The sequence below is a fragment of the Salminus brasiliensis genome, chromosome 17, assembly GCF_030463535.1.
Source record: "Salminus brasiliensis chromosome 17, fSalBra1.hap2, whole genome shotgun sequence".
Classification (NCBI taxonomy): Eukaryota; Metazoa; Chordata; class Actinopteri; order Characiformes; family Bryconidae; genus Salminus; species Salminus brasiliensis.
The window spans coordinates 34,685,776-34,710,624 of record NC_132894.1 but is presented as its reverse complement, the minus strand read 5'-3'; the positions used below and the strand labels follow the sequence as shown (position 1 = coordinate 34,710,624).

General features: G+C 43.1%; 1 protein-coding gene across 8 annotated transcripts in view; it reads right to left on the bottom strand.

Moving 5' to 3' along the window:
• Positions 1–24,849, bottom strand: part of arnt2 (aryl-hydrocarbon receptor nuclear translocator 2) — a 92,425-nt gene that overhangs the window by 32,843 nt on the left and 34,733 nt on the right. For all 8 annotated transcript variants that reach the window (XM_072660787.1, XM_072660786.1, XM_072660788.1 and 5 more), the window contains 6 exons: positions 22,220–22,322; positions 16,633–16,698; positions 11,566–11,651; positions 6,676–6,752; positions 4,948–5,082; positions 3,300–3,374 (listed from right to left, as the gene is read on the bottom strand). In XM_072660787.1, coding sequence (XP_072516888.1) covers positions 3,300–3,374; positions 4,948–5,082; positions 6,676–6,752; positions 11,566–11,651; positions 16,633–16,698; positions 22,220–22,322 — 542 coding nt within the window. The remainder of the gene's footprint in view (positions 1–3,299; positions 3,375–4,947; positions 5,083–6,675; positions 6,753–11,565; positions 11,652–16,632; positions 16,699–22,219; positions 22,323–24,849) is intronic.

Sequence of the window (24,849 nt, the reverse complement as noted above, 5' to 3'; positions counted from 1 at the left end):
AGACCATGAAGACCATTACTGGGACTTTGATCATCTCCGGATTTACTGGCCTACAACGAACGAGGGCCGTCATGGGTACTGATGCTTGGTACACTAACATACTGAGAGTCTTCATGAATCGATGGGTCTTCAGTCAGCGTTTGAAGACTTGAAAACTTGAAAGACGGCGGGCCAAGGGGAGCCAAGGGCTGATGTCATCAGAGGACAAAAAAGGGCATCTCCAGTGGGCACAGGAACATCAAAACTGGGCCTGAAAATAGCTGCTTGGTTGGACAAACTCGGTTTCCTTTGAAGGATCAGAAGGACCGGAATGTGCCAGAATCAGCATGAGTTCATGGAGCCACATTCCTGCAGGGAATGCTTTCTGGCACAAATTAGGGTCCTTGAGACCAGCTGAAGAATGTCTGAACAGCACAGAAGATCTTCTGAGCATCTCGGCTGACTCATGTTTGTCCATGCATGGGATACAGTTCCAGCATGATAATGAACCATGCTGCGAGAACATATCACTGAAAAACTCCAGGAGCCTGCACAGTCTCAGGATCTCACCAGTTCCCAGTGTCTTTGGAATGAGCTGGAAAAAGGGGCTTTTCCCAACATGGCTGGAGCTGCGAAGCATCTCCGGCATTTTGTAGAACCCATGTCCTCCTGACTTCAGGATGTTTTGAAGGCCAAATGAGGCATAGCACTCTTCCAGATGGGTGTACCCAATCCAGCAACTCTGTTAATTGTTGTATTTTAGGTATTATGTGACCAAAAAAAGGACAAAAGTATTGGGACACCTGCTAGCAGAGACAAGAGCATTAGTGAGCGAGTCAGGATGTGTCATGATTGATCATTACCCAACCTCATCATCCCCAATCTCTTACCTCAACTCATCCCAAAAGATTTGGATGGAGCTCCACCACACAGCTATTCCACTGCTCCACAGCTCAATGCATGGGGGGCTTTATACCCCTCTAGCCCATGCCTGGCATTAGGCAGCATGGTGGCATTAGGTTCATGCTCATCTATCGGCTCCAGAGAGTCCTACTCTATTGGCAGTACTTCTTCTCTACAGGGACTAGACAAGCTGTGTGGTGCAGCTTAAAAGTAGCTGGATGCATTCATTAGAATGGTGTCCACAAGTATTTGGACATATAGTGTACTACCAACTCTCTTTAGTGACTCTTTTTAGAATTGGTGTATTGGCCCAATTCCCATATCAATCAGTCCATTGATCAGAGTAGAGGATCAGAGGTTCTAGGGGTTAAGCTCAAATGATTTACGGCTCTCTACGGAACGGTATCTCTGGAACGTGGTACCAAACTCCACGCCAAGAAAAACAACAACCCGCCTTGTCTTCTTCATTAACTGTCAGCTCATGTTTTAGCCGGTGCCATGCAAGTAAGTACGACATCCGCCAAGAGCGGGAGCAGGTGTACGTGCCCAGCTAAGGGAGGTACGAGAGTGTGGTCTCATGTTTCGAAGCGGTACAGTTACCACAAGGCATTTCTGGACGTCAGCCATGAAGGTCTTTATCAGCAGTTAACAGACAAGCAAGCCAGAAGGATTGATAGGAACAAACGGTGCAGAGATTTCTCAGACAGCTCACCTGGATCGACAAACCTGGATGCCAAGAGTTCTTTAGGGGTCTTCTGAACACTATGTACGGCACATGTATTGGATCGCACGTTGCTCTTAAGTATAGGCCAAAGAACACCTCTGGCCAGACGTCTCCGATTGCGGATGCCTTTCCCCAACAGAGGACGGTATAAATATACATTTTAACCCCAGATCATGTCCCGTGAGCCGGGATCAGTGCTAATCCGAACAGAAAAGTTTTTTTTTTGGGGGGGGGGGCTCAGCACAGTAAGACAGAATGAGAATATGGAATAAAGATTACGGAGCAAAAAGGAAGAGGGAAGATTGAAAGCAAAAGAAAACAGAAGATCAAGCTGAGTTTGTGAGAAACCATGAAGGTTTAATTAGCACCTGGAGAGAGAGAGAGAGATAGAGATAGAGAGAGAGAGAGAGAGAGACACAGGAACAGAGATAACGAGGGAGAGTTTTTTTTTGTTTTTTTTTAATCACGTTCAGATTGGGCCTTCACGGTGACAAAGCACCTTCTCACACTCGCCGCACGATGTTCCTCTCAAACCGAGCTGGGCATGAGCCTCACAGACTTATTGATCTGCATCTCACAGCAGCCCTGTTACCGTTCGCTCCCTCTCCCAGACAGTAATGAGCTTCAGCTCAGCAGACGACAGTGATGAAGCCAAGTCCACTGCTCCCTGATATACTCCAGTGGAGAGAGCAGGTCGAGCAGTGGATGGAGCCGTGACGTTCGTGTTTTCTGAGAAAGCTCCAGATGAAAGTGGATGTCTCAAAACCGGTATCACTGAATACTGATCCCAGCTCTTCTGCTCGAGCCAGAACACCAAATCTCTCATCATAGCTAACTGATTCAAATCAAATTAATGATCAATTATTGATTATTTGTTATATGATAACTTCTAATGCTGAATTAAGAGTGAAGATTCAAGTTCCAGTTCCCTCCCGTTCCATGATTAACATAAAAGCTACTCCAGTATTATTAGATCCTCTTGTTGAAGGTGGATGGGTTAGGTGGATGGGATGGGTTGGTGGAATGGAGGGTTAGGTGGATGGCTGAGTGGGAAGTTGGGTAGATGAGTTTGAGAGGTGGGTGGAAGGATTGTGTAAATAGATTGGATGGACGGGTGGGTTAGGTGGATGGGTTTGGTGGATAGGTTCATTGGGTTGGGTAGAGGGGGTTCGGTAAAAAGGTGGGTGGGTTAGGTGGATGGTGGGATGGTTGGTGGAAGGACTGGGTGAATAGATTGGATGGATGGATGGCTTGATGGGTTCGGTAGAGGGGGTTAGTAAATAAGGTGGATGGGTTGGTGGAATGGTGGGTTAGGTGGATGGGCCGGATGAGTGGGAAGTTGGGTAGATGGGTTTGGAAGGTGGGTGAAAGGATTGGGTGAACGGATTGGATGGACGGATGGTTTGATGGGTTGGGTGGATGGGTTGGTGGGTTGGGTGGAGGGGGTTCAGTAAATAAGGTGGATGGGTTGGGTGGATGGGTTGGTGGAATGGAGGGTTAGGTGGACGGGCTGAGTGAGTGGAAAGTTGGATAGATGGGTTTGGTAGATGTGTGGAAGGATTGGGTGAATAGATTGGATGGACGGTTTGATGGATTAGGTGGAGGGGTTGGGTGGAGGGGTTGTTGGGTAGTTCGGAAGTTAAGTGAGTGAGTCAGTTACAGGCTAAAATGTGTGGAAGGTGAAGGTCTGTACCTGCTGGAAGCTTTCTCTCAGGTGGCTCTGATCTTCAGGATGGCAGAACTCCAGAATGTCTTTACCAAGCAGGTCCTGCAAGAAACCACATAAGCAGTGAATCATACAGTACACCATATGGAGACATTAGCAGACAACTGAATGTCTGCAGTTAGGAGCAGTGTGAGGCAGGTGGTGCACAGTAATGAGGGACGACGAGCAAAATTTTGGTTTTCCAGATGAAATCTTTTTAAAATACTTGATTTAATTTGAAAAAACAATCATTATCTTCACAAACTTTTACAGAATAATAAAATGTAGCACATCTGTTTGAGCTCAGATTGGACATGATCAGCATGAAGAAGCTCCATCATTAAAACTACGTTTAAGACAAATATAAAATTTATCTGTAAGTAAAAGTAGGCCCCGGCGCGGGGATTACGCAACATCCTGAGGCCCGAGCAGATCTGATGGACATTTTTCTTATCGATAAAAAATAAAATAAAAATCAAGATGGCATTTGCTGCAGTTTTTACCCAGGGTGCAGTTCATTAAAATGGTTTGATAGGCACTAATCCAAAGTTAGAGTTCATTAACTGATGAGCTACATCTCTGAAACACTTCCTCAGATAACGTCTTAAATTAGAGCGAACTCCGGGCAGTGAAGCTGCCAGAAGCAAAACGCAGGGGCTGGAGGTTTTCAGCTTCTGTCTGGAGAAAAATCAAATCAACAAATTCATGAACAAGTGAAGGCTAACCCCGTCGTTTCTACTGTCCATGCCTTTATTTTATTTATTTATTCATTTATTTGCATTTTGATTTACGTTTATTTATGTACATTTAATTGCATTTTATTTTACATATTTATTTTGTATCACATGATACAATAATGGACTAGATAAGAAGATTGAATGTATAAAACATGAAGATCAAAAGCATAAAAAATATTAAAACAAAATTAAAACAATAAATAAAGGTGTAAAGAATAAAAATAAAATAAAATATACAGATATTAATTTTATCATTTTCAATTAGATTAAATAATAAAATATAATAAATAATAAAATACTGTGCACCACCTGCCTCGCACTGCTCCTAACTGCAGACATATTTATTTAATTTTTAAATTTAATTTAAATTTTTCAAATTAATTTTTGTATATTTTATTTTATTTTATTTCTATTCTTCACACCTTTATTTATTGTTTTAATTTTTTATCTCTGAATATTTTTTATTTTTTATGCTTTTAATCTTCATATTTTATACATTCAATCTTCTTATCTAGTCCATTATTGTATTATGTGACTGCACAATAAACTTTAATATACTATTTATTTAATTGGTTGGTTTTGTAGGTGGGTGGAAGGATTGGGTGAATAGATTGGATGGATGGTTTGATGGATTAGGTGGAGGGGTTGGGTGGAGGGGAAGTTGGGGATGTTTTTTTATTTATTCATTATTTGCATTTTGATTCATGTTTATTTATGTAAATTTAATAGCATTTTATTTTACATATTTATTATTTTATTATTTTTTTTTTATTAATTTCTGTATATTCTAATTTAGATTCAATCTTCTTATATAGTCCATTATTGTATCATGTGACTGCCCAGTAAATTTTAATGTACTATTTTTTAAATTTGATTTGATTGATGTGAGACCCGCCCACCTGAGGCTGGTAGCCAATCACGTTGATGCAGCGGGGGTCCACAAAGGTGATGATGCCGTCCGAGTTGTGGCGGGACAGAAATTCCGTCGGCACAGAGAGCCCATTCATGTCCATTGAGACTGGAGAGCTGGTCACCTGAGAGAGAGCGAGAGCGAGAGAGAGCGAGAGAGAGAGATCAAAAATCCATTTTTAATTTTGTACGGTAATAAAAACGCTCATGTCATTAACCTCTTAAACCCACATGGACGATGTGCTTGACTGGACCTTCACATCAACTGGCCGGCTCTGATTACACCCAGTCAACAGGGCAGAAGATAAAAAGGTGAAGGGATAAAAGGAGATGGAGCAGATGAAGGAGCTCACGTTCATTCATTAGCTTAATCCTGGAGACCCATGGAGGTCATGTGACCCCAACTGTGGTCTTTAGGCATCTTATGCATCATCCTGTCTTTTTAAAAATATTTGTCTGAGGGTCAAGAGTGAGGGCATCTGGGCTGATTTTTTTTTTTTATGGTGGCAAAAAACTACTAGTGTAGCTGAAGGTAGCAGTGATGGCACTGGTTGTGTGGTGTAGCGGATAACACCACCACCTTCCCTGCCCCTGCAGCAGACGAGTGCCGGATTCCCTGGCTGGGCGAGTGCATTTAAGAGTCACTGGGCAAGACTCCCAACTCTACATTCTACTACTATATACAGCAATCAGCCATAACATTAGTACCACCTGTGTAACATTGAGTAGGTCCCTCTTGTACAGCCACAACAGATCTGACCATTCGAGAGGCGTGGCCTCCACAAGACCTCTGAAGATGTTCTTTAGTATCTGGCAACCTTCAGACGTTAGCAGCAGATCCTGTCCAGAACTAAGTCCTGGGGCCTCCATGAGCATCGATGAGCCTTATGGGCCCGTGATCGTGTCCTTTTCTTGGAGCTCTTTTGGTAGGTACTGACCCCTGCATACCTGAAGGGAACATTTCACAAAGCCTAAACAGCCGAGCTTCTCTACGATAAATGTAAATGTTATTTTAGAGGAAATATTGACACTATATTGACAAAAGTATTGGGACACCAAAAAAATAAAATAAAAAAAAGTAAATAAAAAGGTAAAGGTGCACATATTTGTCATTGCACTATGTTCAGCGAAATGTGTCCTTCGCATTTGACCCATCTGTGGTAGTAAACACACACACACACACACACACACACATACACTAGTGAACTAGGGGCCGTGAGCACACACCCAGGGCAGCCAACCTGCTCCCTGGGCAGCCAACTCCAGCATCCAGGGAGCAGAGAAGGTGAAGGGCCTTGACCAAGTGCCCAACAGTGGCAGCTAGCCGAGCCCGGGTATCAAACCCACAACCCTGTCATCAACAGCCCGGAGCTCTAACTGCTCCACTCAATGCATCTTCCGAAATCAAGGGTATTAAAAAAAGACCTCTGGCCATTGTTGGGATAACTGGAGCTGCAGTGACACAAGTGTAGTGCATAAAGACCCAACAAACAGAGACGTTAGAAGTTAGCCTTCAATGCTAACACCAGCATTTAGGAATACTTCAGTTGCTTATTAATTTTGAGTATTAGGAACACTATTTAAGAAGCTGTTTCTGGTCATGCTGCCTAAATTTCGCCTAATAATTTCAACAGGGACATTAAGAAAATTCCCATTTTACAATAAAGTGTCCCTAAACATTTTAATAAGCAGTGTAAACTCCACCAGTGCATACATACCTGCAGTCTTCCAATGGCCACCAGGCAGTATTTGCTGGTTTGTCCTGCTTCTGTGTCCTCCTCAGGGATGGTCATACCTGAAAACACACCAGATGATGATAAGTATGCGGAAATGTATGGCCTTCACAACATCCTGGTACGCTGGCTCCAGCTCGGCCTTGCCAAAACCCTCATCACCACCATGGACGGCGACCACATGGACTCTAAAGTTTCATTCGAGAATCTGTTTTTAACCTCAATCAAAAGGATTGGTGTCCTTGTTTCGGCAAAAGCCATCTGCTTCGTTTCTGGCCTACCTTTTCTCAATTATGCAGGAATTCCGGGACACATAACAACCCGACTGGCTAACGCAATCAACATCTCTGGAAAATATGCAACTCTAATTTTTTGGAACAAATAAATAAACGCTGGATGGAAAGTAAACGGGACTCAATAACTGTGCAAAACAGCTCTGACCCTTCAAGACATGGTTGCTACAAGACCTCTCAGGGTCTCCTGTGGTATCCTGACAGGTTCAGGGGTTAGCAGCATCCTGTACGTTGTAGGGTGGGTCGTCCAAGAGCATCAATGAGCCTTTTGTTTTGGAGCACTGTTGTTGGTAGGTGCTGACCACTGCAAACCAGGAGGGAACCCCCCTCAAGACCTGCCTGATGATGTTTCGGAGATGCTCTGACCTAGTCCGACTCGTCCAGCCAGCACGTTTTGGTTCTTGTCAGAGCGTCCGAAGCGTCCAAAGTGTCTCAGAGTCTTATGCTCGTCCATATGTCCAGTTTTAACACCTCAGCTTCAAGAACCGGCCGCTTAGATGCTGCCTAACTGCATCTCTTGACGGTCGCCACTGGAGGTTCTTAAGAGTTCAGGCTGCTGGACGCATGGAAATGCAGGGAGTGGGGGGTTGGGGGGTTAGAATATCGGCCCGTGAGTCCGAGCGAGTGTGGGCGAATCTCAGGAAGCAATTTTTAATCTCGTTTTAATTAGACTGATAGATTTGAGGCGAAACACAGTCCCTGCGCCAAAGGGCACGATTAGAACACAGGCCGTAATGAGCGCTCGATGGACTACACCGATAAACCCTTCAGACACCGTGTCCATCTACTCATCTCCACCTCACTCTGAAGATCGGACCACCGAGGACCTGCAGATCTCCACAGCCGTTCTGCTAGACTACCTAAACGTAATTACATACAGTCATGTGGAAAAAGTAGAACACCTTTTTTATGCTTTTATGATCATATTTAAATATCCAGACGTTTCCTCTCAGATCTGTTACTACTTCAAATGTGTAGAATCAGAACCAGGTCCAGAACATCATCTGCAGATGATCAGAACATGGTTGGAGAGGATTTTTTGGGAGGAGTCTGTCTGATTTAAACCTCTGGTCTGCTCTTGATTGATGGTTGAAGTGAGGGGTGAAGAAGATCACCATCATGGCAGGTCCAGATCCAGAGAGCTCTCTGAGGCCTTCAGAAAGAAGGGTGGAGATGCAGATGCCAGACCTCTTGACTGGTGGTGTAGATGTAGATGAGGCTGAGAAGGCTCTTGGACCAGTCAGCTAAAATCATCGACATTTCCATCGGTCCGATCGGTCATCATGACCCACAATGTAAAGAACAGCAGCCAGATTGAATTTCTTAAGTGAAAAGATGGTAAAAATGGAGTTACAAGGTTACGTGACAACAATGCTTTACATTTAAGCTTTTTTTTTTAGTTTTGAAGCCTAAAAAAGTTGAAATCCATATTAAACTTTTAAGATTTGCCCTTTTCTATAAACTTCGGAAACCTAATTACTATTAATTATACGACTTTTTTACCATCACTGCCTTGAACTGTGACTTCTAAGGGTTACAAAGGTTCTGGGACGTGAAAAATAACAGTAGAGCAGACTCAAAGAGACCCAGAGAGAGAGATGCTAGGCTAAACATGATGGTGCAGACATGAGAAGATGATTGAACGGGTGCTGAAATGACTGGAGCGAACAGTAAAGCACCATTGGGCTGCTAGACGGTGAGAGCCAGACCCCTCCGAATGGCCAGAGGCGCCCGATAGATTGCAGCTGGCCACAAGACAGTTACAAAACATTTGGCCTATTGGACACACAGATGACATACATAAAATAACACACACACACACACACACACACACACACACACACACACAGTCCGTTTGTCCGGTCTGTCCGATGTGAGAAAGCATCAGATTTCATGTTTCGGTGGCGGAACGTAAACAGGCCTGGACCGCTCGGTCAAACAGCAGTCAGCTGTAAAGAGGAACATCAAACGTGTGTTTGTTCCGAGTCGGTGTCAGATGTTTGGCAACGCTGAACAGCAGTGAGATTCAGCACCATCTGCCCCGGACCAACTGTCTGCACAGCTCAATGAGGCCTAACCTGGGTTTAAGTGGGGCTCAATGAGCTTACGGCTTATGGTGGGTTTTATTACAGTGTTGCTCTGATGTAGAGAAAAGCTCTCTGAGGAGCATTAGCCATCGTTAGTCACTGGTACTGAAACTGGCGAGACAAGGCTACCGCAAACTCATTCAGCACTGTGCAAACTGCAAAGCCACACTATATACAATGCATGCCGAAAAGTTTGTGGACACCCTTTTTCATGAATGCATTCAGATGCTTTAGTAAGTTACAAGTAGAGAAGTGCTGTAGGACTCTCTGGAGCAGATCATGAATGGAGCATGAACCTATTGGCACCATGCTGCCTAATGCCAGACGTGGGCTAGGGGGGTCGTGGAGCTCCATCCAGTACTTTTGGGCTGAGTTGGGGAGTTGGGGGATGAGGTAGAGGGTGGTGATCGTCCCATATCCTCATGGCAATGCTCCTCAAAACAATCTAGTAGAAAGCCTTCATCCCTGGACAGCAGAGAGCAGGTGTCCAAATACTTTTGTCCAAGTAAGGAATGGCCAGATCTGCTAGGAACTGACCGGAAAGTACCGACTCCAATGTCTGAGCCATGCCTGGAGCTGGATCCTGGAAAAGCAAGCTGCTCACTGAGCGTACCGACCACCTCAGATCATTAAGATCTGCTGGAAAAGCAAGATTTGGGACAGGTCGGGAAACGCGTGTCAACTGCAGTCCACACTCCGAACATTTCGTTCCAGCGAACATCACAGGGCAATGACAGCGGGTTGGAAGAATGTGCTATTTTTAGTTTGGATCATAAACAGGAAAAGCAGCATGTGTGATTAATCTAAAGAAGCACACACACACACACTCACACACATGGCTGACCCGCTTCTACCTGGAAGACTTCCAGCACAGACACAAAGCCATGTTCTCCATTTCACTGCCTCTGAGCTTCAGTTGCTCAACTCTCCATCCCAACGCCCCCCTCGGCCTTCGGCACGCACCTGCTGCAGCGCTGATGGGAATTCCAGGCCAGCGGGGGCCCTAAAAAGTCTCAATGAGCTCCAAGACACTCAGAGTCATCTGAGGTTGCAGCCTGCCCTGCAGCCTCAGCCGTCCCAACTAGATTTAACAGCGGAGCAGAATCACTCACACGGAGCCAGACGGTGGGCGTATAGCCCCCCAGCATTGGGCTGTGGGGCTCTCTGGAGTGATGATGGAGCACCGTTCAAAACCGCTGGGATGAGCTGGAGAGGCAGAACTACCCATCCTATAGCAATAATATAGCAAGACTCTACTGATGCTCTCGCAGCTGAATGCAACCAAATCCTCCACACAGCAATGTTCCGAAAATATTAACATTTCTCAACATGTGATCTAATGATGTCAAAGATTAGGTTAGGGTTAGGATTTAGGGTTGATTTAAGGGTAAGATTAGGGTAGGGGTTAGGATTTAGGGTTAATGTAAGGGTAAGATTAGGGTAGGGGTTAGGATTTAGGTCTGATTTAAGGGTAAGATTAGGGTAGGGGTTAGGATTTAAGGTTGATTTAAGGGTAAGATTAGGGTAGGGGTTAGGATTTAAGGTTAATTTAAGGGTAAGATTAGGGTTAGGGGTTAGGATTTAGGGTTGATTTAAGGGTAAGATTAGGGAAGGGGTTAGGATTTAAGGTTGATTTAAGGGTAAGATTAGGGTTAGGGGTTAGGATTTAGGTCTGATTTAAGGGTAAGATTATGGTAGGGGTTAGGATTTAGGTCTGATTTAAGGGTAAGTTTAGGGTAGGGGTTAGGATTTAGGTCTGATTTAAGGGTAAGATTAGGGTTAGGGGTTAGGATTTAGGGTTGATTTAAGGGTAAGATTATGGTAGGGGTTAGGATTTAGGGTTGATTTAAGGGTAAGTTTAGGGTAGGGGTTAGGATTTAGGTCTGATTTAAGGGTAAGATTAGGGTTAGGGGTTAGGATTTAGGGTTGATTTAAGGGTAAGATTATGGTAGGGGTTAGGATTTAGGTCTGATTTAAGGGTAAGTTTAGGGTAGGGGTTAGGATTTAGGTCTGATTTAAGGGTAAGATTAGGGTTAGGGGTTAGGATTTAGGGTTGATTTAAGGGTAAGATTATGGTAGGGGTTAGGATTTAGGGTTGATTTAAGGGTAAGATTTGGTTTAGAATTCAGGGTTGATTTAAGGGTCAGGGTTAGAAATTAGGGTTGATTTAAGATTAAGATTAGGGTTAGACAGAGTTAAATTCAGCTCAGAGTTCAGGTGCAATTCATACAGATTCAGGTGAATATTAGCTGAAGGTCAGGCGAGCATCTACGAGGCCCCTAGAGTGACTATCCAAGTAAAAAAGTGATACCATATATATTTATGTATAAGTTTATAATAAAAAGAGAGAGAGAAAGAGAGAGAGAGGAAGGGAGAGGGAGGGTGTCACTATATGATCAGAACCATACTGAGCAGCATACTGAAAAAAGTGGGCTGCTGAGGGTCCGTGTGCGAATGTGTGTGAGTGTGTATGTGTGTGTGTGTGTTGTAAATACCTGCTGGTGGCCAAGCCTTGATGTATCCAGTGCAGTGCACCACTGAATACTGCGCTTCTCCTTCTTTAGACGGGCCCAGGCCATTCCTAAAGGAGCGAAACACACACACACACACACACACACACACACACACACACACACACACACACACACACACAGACGGAAGCGCATGTTAGACACCATATAGGTCACGGAAGGATTACCCTTTCCCAAAACTGCATTTTGAAGTCGAGCGCCTCAAACAGCCTCAGAAGAGAGGAAAGAGTGATGTGTCTTCAGACGCTTCTCCCCCGAAGCGCTTTATCTTTCAGAGAAACACCGTTTCACAACAAGCTCCCAATCCATCCTCCCCGCTTCGCTCCACAGCCCGATACCACAGAACCGAGAGGGAGCCATCTGTCAAGCCTATACATTATATTTATGAAGACGCAGACAGTGGAAAGCTTGTTCCAGCTCATTCACTGGGCTGCATCTACTTGAAGACATGGAGACTCTTTTTACATGTGTATATATATATATACACACACACACACACACACACACACACACACTCACACTCATACACACACGGATTACAGCGATAATGCTCAGGGTGGGAGAGGAGAAGGGAATAAGTCTGCATTAGAGCCGTTAAAACCTCTTAAAGCGAGACGCGATGCTTCACATTCCTCACAGCAAAGCAGAATCCTCCAGCAGGAGCTCCATCACAGAAAGCACTGTCCTGTCTGAAGAGCCCAGAGTTGCCCAGAGGGCAAAAGGTCAAGACCTGTCTGGTGGCTGAGTTTTGAGCCTGATGTAGCTCATAAGCAACGGAAGCTTGTCAGAGCGGGTAGATGGCGCTCCTTCCCCTTATTACTCACACTGTGATGCCAACTGTTGGCTGGTGTGGCATCCACTGCTTTCACACGTATTGGAGGGTGAGCACGTCCTAGTGCTGGAGAATTGCTAGTGATAGGGGGAGGGGTCCTAGTAAGTGGGGGGCTGGGGCTTAAAATGTAACTAAAATTGGGTAAATAATTAATTATATTATTATATGTGTTATTATATATAATAGTAAATAAATCCATAATGCAGTTGAAGAACGCAGATTTGAGGGTGTCCTATGTGTCCTAGAACCGAACCTAGAACTGGAGAACTGTATTTATCTGGGAACAGTTGAACCACAGAGGAAGCCTAGCCTAACAGCATTTCAGAGGAGGCCGTTCAGACAGCTAGCTAGACAGGGTAAGACTCAAATTTGCTTTGATGCTTACAAATCACACTACATTGACAGAAGTATTTGGACACCTGCTCATTCCCTGTTTCTTCCGAAACTAAAAGTATATTAAAAAGAATTGGAGTAACTGTCTCTACGGTCCAAGGATCGAGGCTTTTCTACTAGACTAGAAATGCTAGCCAGAGCATTGCTGATTGCACTGCTTGACTGCATTCAGCGACCGGAGCGCTCGTGAGGTCAGGATGTTGGACGATCGGTCCCGTCCCACCCCACCTCATCATCCCCAGCTCCCTTAACTCATCCCAATCAAAAGTACTGGATGGAGGAGCACTACCACCACCACCATCATCATCATCATAATCATTCCAGAGACCACAGTTCAAGGGGGTGTCCACAAACATTTGGACACGTTGCGCCAGTCAGGTTTTGATAAATTTAGCTTATTTTAGCTAGTAAGTCATGGAAACGTATGTACACCGTTTAGCACAGCGCTAACTCAAGGCACGAGCCAGCAGATTCTTGTGCCCAGTTATCGTGTGCCACGTCCATGTTCATAAATAACAGAGGGTCATACCGAGAGTCAGTGTCTGGGAGCTCAGACGCGAACTTTCCACACTTTGGGACTGACTGGGTTTGGGGTTTCTCCCAGTATATCCATTATTCATCAATTATTAATAACTCAATTATTCATATTTTCATATACCAGACCTGCTGGTATACATCTAAACTGACATAACATCCTAACCCCCCCCCTAATTCAATTTACATTTCATTACGGCTCTAAAGGCCTGCTGATTAGAGCTAAAAGCTATGGAAGGGGCAGAATGCATGGCCGATGGAGGCCCTCCATGCAAACCTTGCTCTGCTGTAGGACCAGTGTTAATTTGCATCAGCGTCACCAGTCTGACCCAGCATTCCTGAGCTGTCATGGGCTTCAAACACACGTTTTCATGCGTCCAGCTCCTGTGACATATAGGCAGTTGAATAGGAGGGGTTAAAAGGGCAAAATCAGAGTCTTCTAGGAACAGTCTTCCAGGAATGCGCTCAAACAGAAAAGCAGACCCCAGCAAAAGCATCCACTTCTAGGAGGAGTAACCCCGGATTTCACAACCTGGACGCTGTTCTGCTGCATCTGTATCGTATGGTCCGTTACCACAGTCAATCATTCTGATACGTCCCTGCTGTACTTAGACAGGAGCAGCAAACCCGATGACTCCAGACACACGTACATGTAAAGAGTCTGTGGGCAGCCGCTGAACTCTGCCAATCATCGATTTACCTTCGACAGTACTGGTGAAAAGTATCAGAATTAGAATTAGAAATTAAGCCAGAAATCAATAATAATAATGAACACACTAAACTGACAAAAGTATTGGGACGCCTGCTCGTTCATCGCCGTTCTTCCACTTCAGGGCCAAACGGTTCTGAGCATGGAGGGTGACCGCTCCAGTGGCATCTCTACACGAGCACGGGTTGGCACGGAGCTTCTCAGCACGGTTACCTAACCCTTCCTAGGGCCAAAGAAACATTCAGTGGAAGGGCTTAATGGCTTAGGGATCCACCGATTGGCTTTGCAAGATCTGTGACTGTAGCCTTTAGCCTTTTCAAGGGCACTGACCATTACTGAGCATTACAGAGCATCCCTCAGAGCATCTGTACAGGAACTAGACAAGCTGTGTGTATGCGTGCATTTGCACACCTGTTTAAGCAATGGGTAGACAAGACAACCATATTCACCATAAACCAGCACCCAGGGAGCAGAGAGGGCGAAGGGCCTTGCTCAAGCTTGCCGAGCCTGGGGAATCGAACCCACAACCCTATCATCAATAGCCCAGAGCTCTAACTGCTGAGCCACCACAAACATACCCTAGCCCTAACCCTGACTATAACCTTACCCTTTTAGGATTAGGTTTAGGGTTTGATCCAAGGTTTAGGTTTAGGTGGGGTAAGGGTATTGGGTTACATCCCATTCAACAACTCAAGAGTTCAGTTACATTTAATAGACATTCAGCTGCCCAGTTGTTCAGAGGGAAGAATTTGTAGTAACTCATTACCAGCATACTGGTGTGGGCGGAGTTTTCCTGCCTCCTGACTGATCGCCATGGATACCTTCTAGAACGCTAGGCAACCAGAGCTGCTTTTAATTCTGGTGTTTCAGGGCTTTAAAGTGGGATAAATGCAGCATTTTCGGCACATAGATCAGGAAAACAGGACAGTGGCCGCAAATGGATAACCATAAACACACCATATGGACAAAAGTATTGAGACGCCTGCTCATTCTTTCTTTTGTGTTTTTCTTGTATTTAGCTTTACTTTAGTATATATATATATATATATATATATATATATATATATATATATATATATATATATATATATATATATATATATATCCTGCTCTGAGGCCTCGCATTGATTCATCCTCACCTCACTGCAGGACTCTGCTTCTGACTGTTTACCTGCAGGACCTTATCATCTCATCTCACGCTTTACGCCACATTTACCTTTTTATTTTTCTTATTTCAGTTTAGTTTAATTGTCATTTTTATCCGTTTGATTTTTATTATTATGATCCGGTGTCGACCTGAGGAGGATGGGTTCCTCTTTTTGAGTCTTGGTTCCTCTCAAGGTTTCTTCCTCTTGACCCGAGAGAGTTTTTTTCTCACTACTGTTGCCACTAGATTGCTCAAAAGAGGCTCAGACCCGGATCTCTGTAAAGCTGCTTTGTTGTAAAAAGCTAAATATAAATAAAATGTAATTGAATCTAATTGAATTTATATATATATTAATATATTTTTTATTATTATATATATATTTTTATTACACTTATTCTGTTTCTCTCTTTTTAAGATTATGTCGGTAAATGGAGGAACTGCAAAGTAAGAATTACACTGTGCAGCGCTTTTCCACTGCAATGGTCCCACCTAGTTACAGTTGCCGAGATGTGCTGACAGTTGTTAGGCACATCAGACAAAAATAATGTGTTACTAAATTCATCAAACACAGCTCACCACATCCCCTGCTATGATTTAAGTACATTACTGTGTGTGTGTTTGTGTGTGTGTGTATGTGTGTGTGTGTGTGGCTTTTTTTCTACGCTTATTTCCATCAAGCTTGATTAGTCTCATTAAGGCTCTCTCTGAGTGGAAATCATTCCCAAGACTAAATAAATGGAATAAGAGAGCGGGACTCTAGGTGTGGTAATGTGATTATGCTTATTCCAATTATGACCTTAATCAGATTATGGTAATCAGGCCAGTCATTTACACGACTGTACGATCATTATCAGCATAATCAGATTAATATTATTCAGGCTGGTTCGTGGTAACATCCAGGGAGGTTTGTGGTGTGGTACAGAGCTGTATTAACAAACACACACACACACACACACACACACACACACACACACACACACATGTAGAAACAGTGTATACATTTAAATGTAATGCAGCACATTTTCCATTGTAGAATTACCTGCATATACACTATCCATGTCCACATATTTATGGACACCCTTTCTAATGAATGCATTCCGGTATTTGAAATTGCACCCATTGCTGACTCGGATGTGCAAATGCACACACACACACACACACACACACAGCTTGTCTTGTGCCTGTAGAGAAGTACTGCCAATAGAATAGGACTCTGCAGCAGATAACCATGTGACCCTATCGGCACCATGCTGCTAATAAAGCCAGGCGTGCAAGGGCTAGTAGAGGGGTATAAAGCCCCCCAGCATTGAGCTGTGGAGCAGTGGAAGAACTGATGGATGGAGGACCTACATCAATATTGTTATGTTTAAGAGTGAAAGTGTGTGTGTGAGTGTGAGAGTGTGTGTGAATCCTTACCTGTACCTCTTCCTCATGTTGGACAGACGGTTGAGAGAGATGTGGTCCAGTGGAGCACTGCCGCACCTGAGGAGCAGAACACACACATTAATGCGCTTCATTTTTTTGCCTCTCAAATCAAAGCTGAAACAGCTTCACTCGCGGCCTTTAAACCACGAACGGCCCAAAACGCCCCAAACGCCAAGGGACCGGTTTGATTGATGACGGCTTAAAGTCAGTCTGAATTGTGATGGAGTAGATCTGAAACTCGGCTTACAGAACCCGACCTCAGCGGCAGCGCATTAGAGAGCTCAGGCCGCTATCAAATGTGAAATTAATGACCTGAAGTGTCGTAGTGAAGTCATTCAGACGGACTCCGGCAAATTCCAGCCGTCAACACAGTGCCACATCCACTCAGCAGTGGAGGAAGAGCAAGACTGCACCGTCGATTAGAGCTGTAGCACATCTGCCGTGACTCTCAGAGGTCATTACAGGCCTCATCGGATTTTATTTAATGCAATTACACAACATTATATCATTAAGTGATTAGGTTTGGCCTTTAACACTTAAGTGTGTCCCGAGTACCCGATTTTATTTACTCTCATAATATTTCATCATAAACATAAAAAATATTCGCATTTCAGGGTTTTTTATTTAAAAAGCCTCAAGTGTTTGTGGAGGATGAATATATATATATATATTCATCCTCCACAAACACTTGAGGCTTTTTATTAAATATGTTTTTTTCTTATGTTTTAGTTCTTGTTTAAAAATATATATATACATTTTTATTATTTTTATATTGTGGGTTTATTTACAAAAATAACTGTAACCTTGAAAAGTGGACCCTGTTCTGTTCGTTTTTATTTTATTTAAAAAGCCTCTAGTTGGCGATCAGGGGCTTTTTCTTGGAGATGGTGTGACATTAGATTTCCCGCTGCCCTGTGCTTTTAAGCGGAATGAGCGGCATTTGCATCCACAGCGTTTGATAAGATGCATTAAGCACAAAAAAAATGTGCTGAGTGAGCGAATTTCCAAAGCTTAAAGCTATTCATTCAATTTCTAGTTAATCTAAAACATCAGAAAATACTATTCCTACTATTTCTGAGTGATCAATTTTATTAGTAATTTTATTATTTTTATTAGTACCAAAAGACATATATATATATATATATATATATATATATATATATATATATATATTTTACACTGTATGAAAATGGCCAAGAATGCATCTGTATTTTTTACATTTTACAATACAGTTTGAATCTTTGATATATAAATATAGATCCTATAATAAAATATATTTCATTAAATATATATATAACTGTTATAGAATATATTACTATTTACTATATAGGACTATTTAAAATAAAAACCTTATGTTTTGTAAAAATGTCTTTTGTTTGACTTACCACCCCCCCCCGTCACACAAACTTGTTTTGTCTACAGTTAATGTGCTACTGCTTTAAATGACATCACAGATATATATATAATAAAATGTATATATTGTAGAACAATAATAAATATACATTACTAAATCGATGTTTTGTTTTGTTGTTTGTAGTTCTTGTTTAAAAATATACATAGAGGATGTTTTTGCATCTAAGAATTTTGGATGACGTGTGTCCCTGTTTACATAAAGTATAACTTTCAAATAAAAAGCTTATGTTTTGTGAAAATGTCCTTAATTATTATATATATATAAAAATATTTAATAATAAAAAGAAATTTGACTCTAACATTGAAAAGTGAACCCTGTTCTGTTGAAGGACTCTTAAGAGCATCCAGTGTCCAGTGCTACCCAAGGAAAGGTCCACGAACTGTTCTAATTAAAGCTGCAGGGGTATAATTCCACCCCCCACCCCACACCCCCCCACCCTCTCGAAAAGTCCTCCATTGCGTCTGATGAGGTAACGTCACTCAATCCCTCAAGAGCGGAGTCACCGAGGTTGCTCAGCGTTCACTGACGCGAGGCATGTGGAATTTTTTTGGGACAAAACATGAACAAACAGCAGAACCAGAACTCGGCAGTCCCTCCGTCCCCCTGCAGCTCGCTCCCGACGTCGGAAAGCATTAAGGGAAAGGGCTGCGTAATCCAGTGTGCTTTTTTAATAACTCCTGCTCTACGCAGCCATGAGGATGTTTTGAAAGATTCGACTCACCCTGGCTGTGTGTTTCTTGTCAGCACACATTGTCTCTCACACACTCACACACACACACGCATGCTGTCAACCTTCGACACACTGTTTCGATTTTGCTAAAGCAGCCACAAATAGAAAACTTCAGACGCACGCACATTCCTGGCTGACACTGCCGGCTGCGATTAGTTCATGCTGAGGCGAGTCGGGAAAAAAAGCAGAAACAGCACCACATACACACACACACACACACATATACACACAAACACACACACACATATACACACAAACACACACACACATATACACAAACAAACACACATATACACACACACACATATATATACACACATACACATAAACAAACACACATACACACACATATACACACACACACATATATATACACACATACACATAAACAAACACACATATACACACACACATATACACACATACACATACATATATACACACACACGCACGCACACACACACACATATACACACATATATACACACAAACAAACACATACACACACACACACATATATATACACACACACGCACATATATACACACACATAAACAAACACACACACACATAAACAAACACATATACACACACATATACACATATACACACACACACACACATATACATACACACACACACGGTTCAGACAGGAGAGCTCGCGAGACGATGATGAACAGCTCACGGGATCTGAGCGATGCACTGAACTGTGGGTAAATAAGGAATTTCACTCCAGATCTGAACCATCCAGCGAACAAAACAAGCTCCAAAAACAGCTTACTTTGCTTACTTTGATTCGGGGGACAAAGACCATGCAGCTGAGAAACGCAGCTCAGCTCGTTGGCTTCTTTCGGGAACATGAGAGGGGACGGAGCCTCGTTAGGTCTTCAAAAAGAACCTCACGAATTCTTTCCACCCGACGCAAGTTTCACTCTGAGTCGCTGAAAGTATTCCCAAATTCTGTGCGTCGCAGCTCAGAGGGTCCACACAAACAGTCTAGTAGAGGTTCCACTCTAATAGAGCTAAAGGTTCTGCAAAGGGTTCTTAGAGTGACGGCACAAAAGAACCAACTGTGGTTCAGTGAAGAACCGTGTCTGAGATTCCTGTGGTCCTTCATGCTCACATCACATCCCGCAAGGAACCCTAATATGTAGCACCAAGCTACAATATTTATTTATTTATTAATTAATTCTTTTTTTGTATTATTTTTTATTTAATTTTTTTACCCTATTAACCTACATTTTGGAAAGCCAACTATCTGACTTTTCTACGCCATCACAGCATCAAAGAACCCTATACAGCACCTTTATTATTTATTTATTTATTTATTTTTAATTCCCTATTAATCTCCTAAATTTTTAAAAGCCAATTACCTGCCTTACTTGTTTTCTATGGCATCACGAAACCCTATATAGCACCTTTATTATAATAATTATTATTATTGTTATTTTAATTTATTTAAAAGTGTTTTTTTTACCCTATTAAGCTCTTAAATCTTTGGAAAGCCAATTACCCGCCTTACTTGTTTTCTGTGGCATCACGGAACCCTTTATTACACCTTTTTTTAATTAATTAATTCATTCATTGATTTATTTTTTTATTTTTTTTTTTATAATATTTTTTTTACCCTACATTTGTGAAAAGCCAATTACCCAACTTACTTGTTTGCTATGGCCTCATGGCATCATATATATATATATATATATATATATATATATATATAAATAATTGATTTATTTATTTATGAATTTTATTTTATTTTTATTTTTTTGGGAGGGGGGGGTTGTCTCGTCTGTTAAGTGGAAGCGAGGTATGGGCTGCTGCCTCTCTCGGCCATGACTCTCAGAGGGATAAATAGAAAGTAAATAATAAAAACAAGGTAAAGGAATTCCAGTCCAGGTGAAGACGACTCAGACCAGGTGACCAGGAAACGCAACTCAACTCTCTGACCTCTCTGAGGAACACGCCGAAGTTCACGCAGAGTTCAAAGGGAAGGAAATCCGAAAGTGCTCTTCACTTCCTCAGATAGAAGCCAGTTTCACTCTGAGTCCACAGAGGGTCATGAACTTCACAGAAACCACATACGCAAGTTGGATATGGACTATATGGCTGTGTATTGGCAAGAACCTGCTGATGTGACCTACTGTCATGAACTGTTTATATTAATTGTAAATATATATATATATATATATATATATATATATATATATATATATATATATATATATTATTTTTTTTATTTTATTTTTATTTTTTTTGTTTTGTTTTGTTTTGTTTTGTTTTGATTGGATCAAAAGTATTAGTGGTTTAGTAGTAGTATTTTTTTTCTCCAATATATATATATATATATATATTGGAGAAAAAAAATACTACTACTAAACCACTAATACTTTTGATCCAATCAAAACAGTGGTAGGATCTGAAGAGAGTACAACACTGCCCTCTAGTGGTCGGGTTTTAAACACAACCCAAAATGAACCACCAATCAGTCTACCACCAATCTTTACATACAAATGATCAATTAAAGATCAATACTGTGTTTCTGAGAACCAAACGACTATTGCAGTTGCCATGGTGATGCCTCTGCCAAACATTCAGCAATATGACACGCTGTGACAGATCTGAGGAGGCTGCAGCTCACGATTCTTAGAGCACTAAACTGCGATTAGACTGGATGTATTGAAAAACATCCAGTCAACATTATATATAATTTATACATTATTAATATATACATACAATATACATACACACGCACTCACATATACACACGTGAGCAAGTGTATTATGGGTTACTGCAGAACGAAGGCTGCTGCACACTCAGTGCGACTTATTCAGACGCCAATAAATGAATGTGAATGAGGGCATATCTGATGATTACCGAGGGCCTGAGGGCCTGAGGGCCTGACGGCTGAGAAACACAGCTCATGGTCTACTTTCAGGAGCACGCTAAGGTTCATGCAGGGTTTAAGGAGGGGTAACACTGTGGATTCTGTCTCCAGGTGCAACATCTCACCCAGCAAACACAACACACACTACTTTATTCACCCCTGTTCTATTTCTGAAAACGCTCACAGGCGACAGGTGAACTCCCTGCACCAATCACGGCTGCCTCTGCTGTTGGCATGACGACGGATGGGCTGTATCTCGGCAACTAGAACTTGGACAGTTTGTGTTCATCACTACCTCATTCACAGAGCTCCAGAAAGAGAGACGTGAGAGAGCTCATGGGAACTTTATGAACGGAGGCGGTGGGACTCTCACTCTCACTGCTCTCACACTCCGGGACCCTCTTCCTGTCTGCCGTCCCAAAGCTCCTGATTCTAGTGTAGATTCGTTTGCCGTTGTGTGAGCAGGGTAGAGGAAGCTGAAACGCATGGCTGAGAACTGAACCAGCAACCTTCTGCTCGAGACTGGTGATGGACAGACCTACTGACCTCATTCTGCAGATGAAGGAGCGTCTGGAGCCCATACACATCCTCATAGAGGACTGCTGTCCCTCCTTCTTCACCGTCCCTGTCTTCAGGTCCAAAATCCGACCTGAAGTGCGCGCGCGCACACACACACACACACACACAACAAAACAACAGGATCAGATCAGTACAATGCATTATGTGAGGGCAATGTAATTATTTGTAATTAATTATTAATTCATTATTGGTATTGGTATACATGATTATTTAGACCAATTACAGAGAGACTGTAAACAACAACAACAACAACAACAGAAACAACCAGGGTGTACTAAACGATTTTCCGTAGGCAAGGGGCTGAGCCTTTGTAGTGCTCCATGCAGGACACCTGCAGAAACTTTTTTTGGTACTCTGGGGAGTGTCCGGTACAACTGATCCGGACATTTGTGTTCACACATACAGCTCCTCCAGCTAAGGCCCAGAAAATCCAGCTGTCAACCAGTATGACCAGCAAGACCAGACTGGTCGACCAGCATGACAATGCAAAACCAAGCTGGTCGACCAGCATGACCAGCATGACCAAGCAGGTCGACCATCATGACCAGCAAGACCAAGCAGGTTGACCAGCAAGACCAAGCAGGTTGACCAGCATGACCAGCAAGACCAAGTAGGTTGACCAGCAAGACCAAGTAGGTCAACCATCACGACCAGCAAGACCAAGTAGGTCAACCATCACGACCAGCAAGACCAAGTAGGTCAACCATCACGACCAGCAAGACCAAGCAGGTTGACCAGCATGACCAGCAAGACCAAGCAGGTTGACCAGCAAGACCAAGTAGGTCAACCATCACGACCAGCAAGACCAGCAATACCAAGCAGGTCGGCCAGCATGACCAGCAAGACCAAGCAGGTTGACCAGCAAGACCAGCAAGACCAAGCAGGTTGACCAGTATGACCAGCAAGAAAACCACAATCAAATGCAACCTACACTAAGCTGGTCTAGAGCTGGTTAACCAGCTAGCTTACCAGCACAGAGTGTGTTTTAGCCTGGATGACCAGCTTTTCAACCACCCTGACCATCTGAAAGCAGCTTCTATCAAAAGCTGGTCTTGAGTGGGTGCATGTTTGTAAGGGCTGGAGTTCGAGATGGAGTTTGAGAGAGTGTTCCAGTGCCCAGGTCTTCAAATCTGGACCTTATATCCTGTGTCCAGCTTTGGATTTGGGGGAAAAGTTAACAGATTTGACCGGCTACGTAGTGGATTTCAAAGTCCAGCAGTGGAATCTGGACTCGAGGTGCAGATCTGAAGAGCTCTGATCTAGTGGATCAAAAGTTATCTTGTTCATTAATTCAATGAATTTATTTGAACAGAACGTTATTTTTTCTATTTAATATGTAAAAATAAATAAATAAACAAACAAACACTGTACTGGGTACTAGCTTCTCTGAGCTAACCCCAGAAAAACAAAGTAATATCATAATAGGATCCATATTGTGAAGAGAACAGGACTTCAAATATGCTGTTTTTGCCAGCCTCATGTCTTCCTCATAACCTCGTAACTTCTGAGGTTTGCGGTTCTTTACCAGGTTCTCGACAAACCAAACACATCCCAGATTAAACCCATTTCCAGTACAGCTAATAGGCCCAGAGCACAGGGGCCAAAGCTCCAAAGCAAGCCGACATGTTTCCTGGCCAGGAGGAGGAGCAGTCGTGGGGTGATTCACCTCCTTTAGCTGCTCAGTGATACAGATAGCTGCGAGACAGCAGCGAGCTATGATCTAAGCCCAGAGTCATGTCTATAAACAAATTAGCTGAAAAGGACTTAATAAGAGAATGTGGTCAAAACAGAGGACCCTTAAAAAAAAGAAAAAGAAAAAGATCTGCAGACAGCTGTCCGAGCCCCCCAGGGGGTACATTACACTCCCGTACAGTCTTTCCATAGTAAACCGCTGACGCCATCGTCTCTGGAAGCACTCGAGCCATTACTGTTCTCCACAAATAACGACGATGTGACGACCCTCGCAGAGAGGCTAACTGGCCTGTACTGCTGGTTATCCAGTAGGGATGTGCCTGGGTACTTCAGTGGTCAGTTAGCTCAGGATTTCTGCTCTGGAAAAAATGTACAGGCTGACCTGTAAATTCAGGAATGTAAAACTCAACAGTTCCAAACTGCTGAGGCAGCCTGGCTAGCTCAAGCTGGTCAAGCTAGGTTGACCAGTTTAGATCTTGACCAGTATAGGGTACATTTTTGTTGGGAGTTTGATGGTTTAGATGGTCTAACTGATCAAACTGGCAGAGCTAAAGAAACAGTATGACCAAGCTTGACCATGCTGGTTGACCTGCATGACCAGCAACACCAAGCTGGTGAAATAGCATGACCACACTGACTGACCAGCATGACCAGCAACACCAAGCTAGTGGAGTAGCTTGACCACACTGACTGACCCAACACCACCAAGCTGTTTGACCATCACAACCATGCTAATCAACCAGCATAACCAAGCTGATTGACCAGTGTGCCGAGCATGACCAAGACCTGGACTATTCAGCAGGGCAAGTGCGTACACTACAATGACCTGATGGCCTGTGGGAAGAAGCTATTGCAGAGTCTGGTCGTCTTGGACCGGATGCTGCGGTACCTTCTTCCTGATGGCA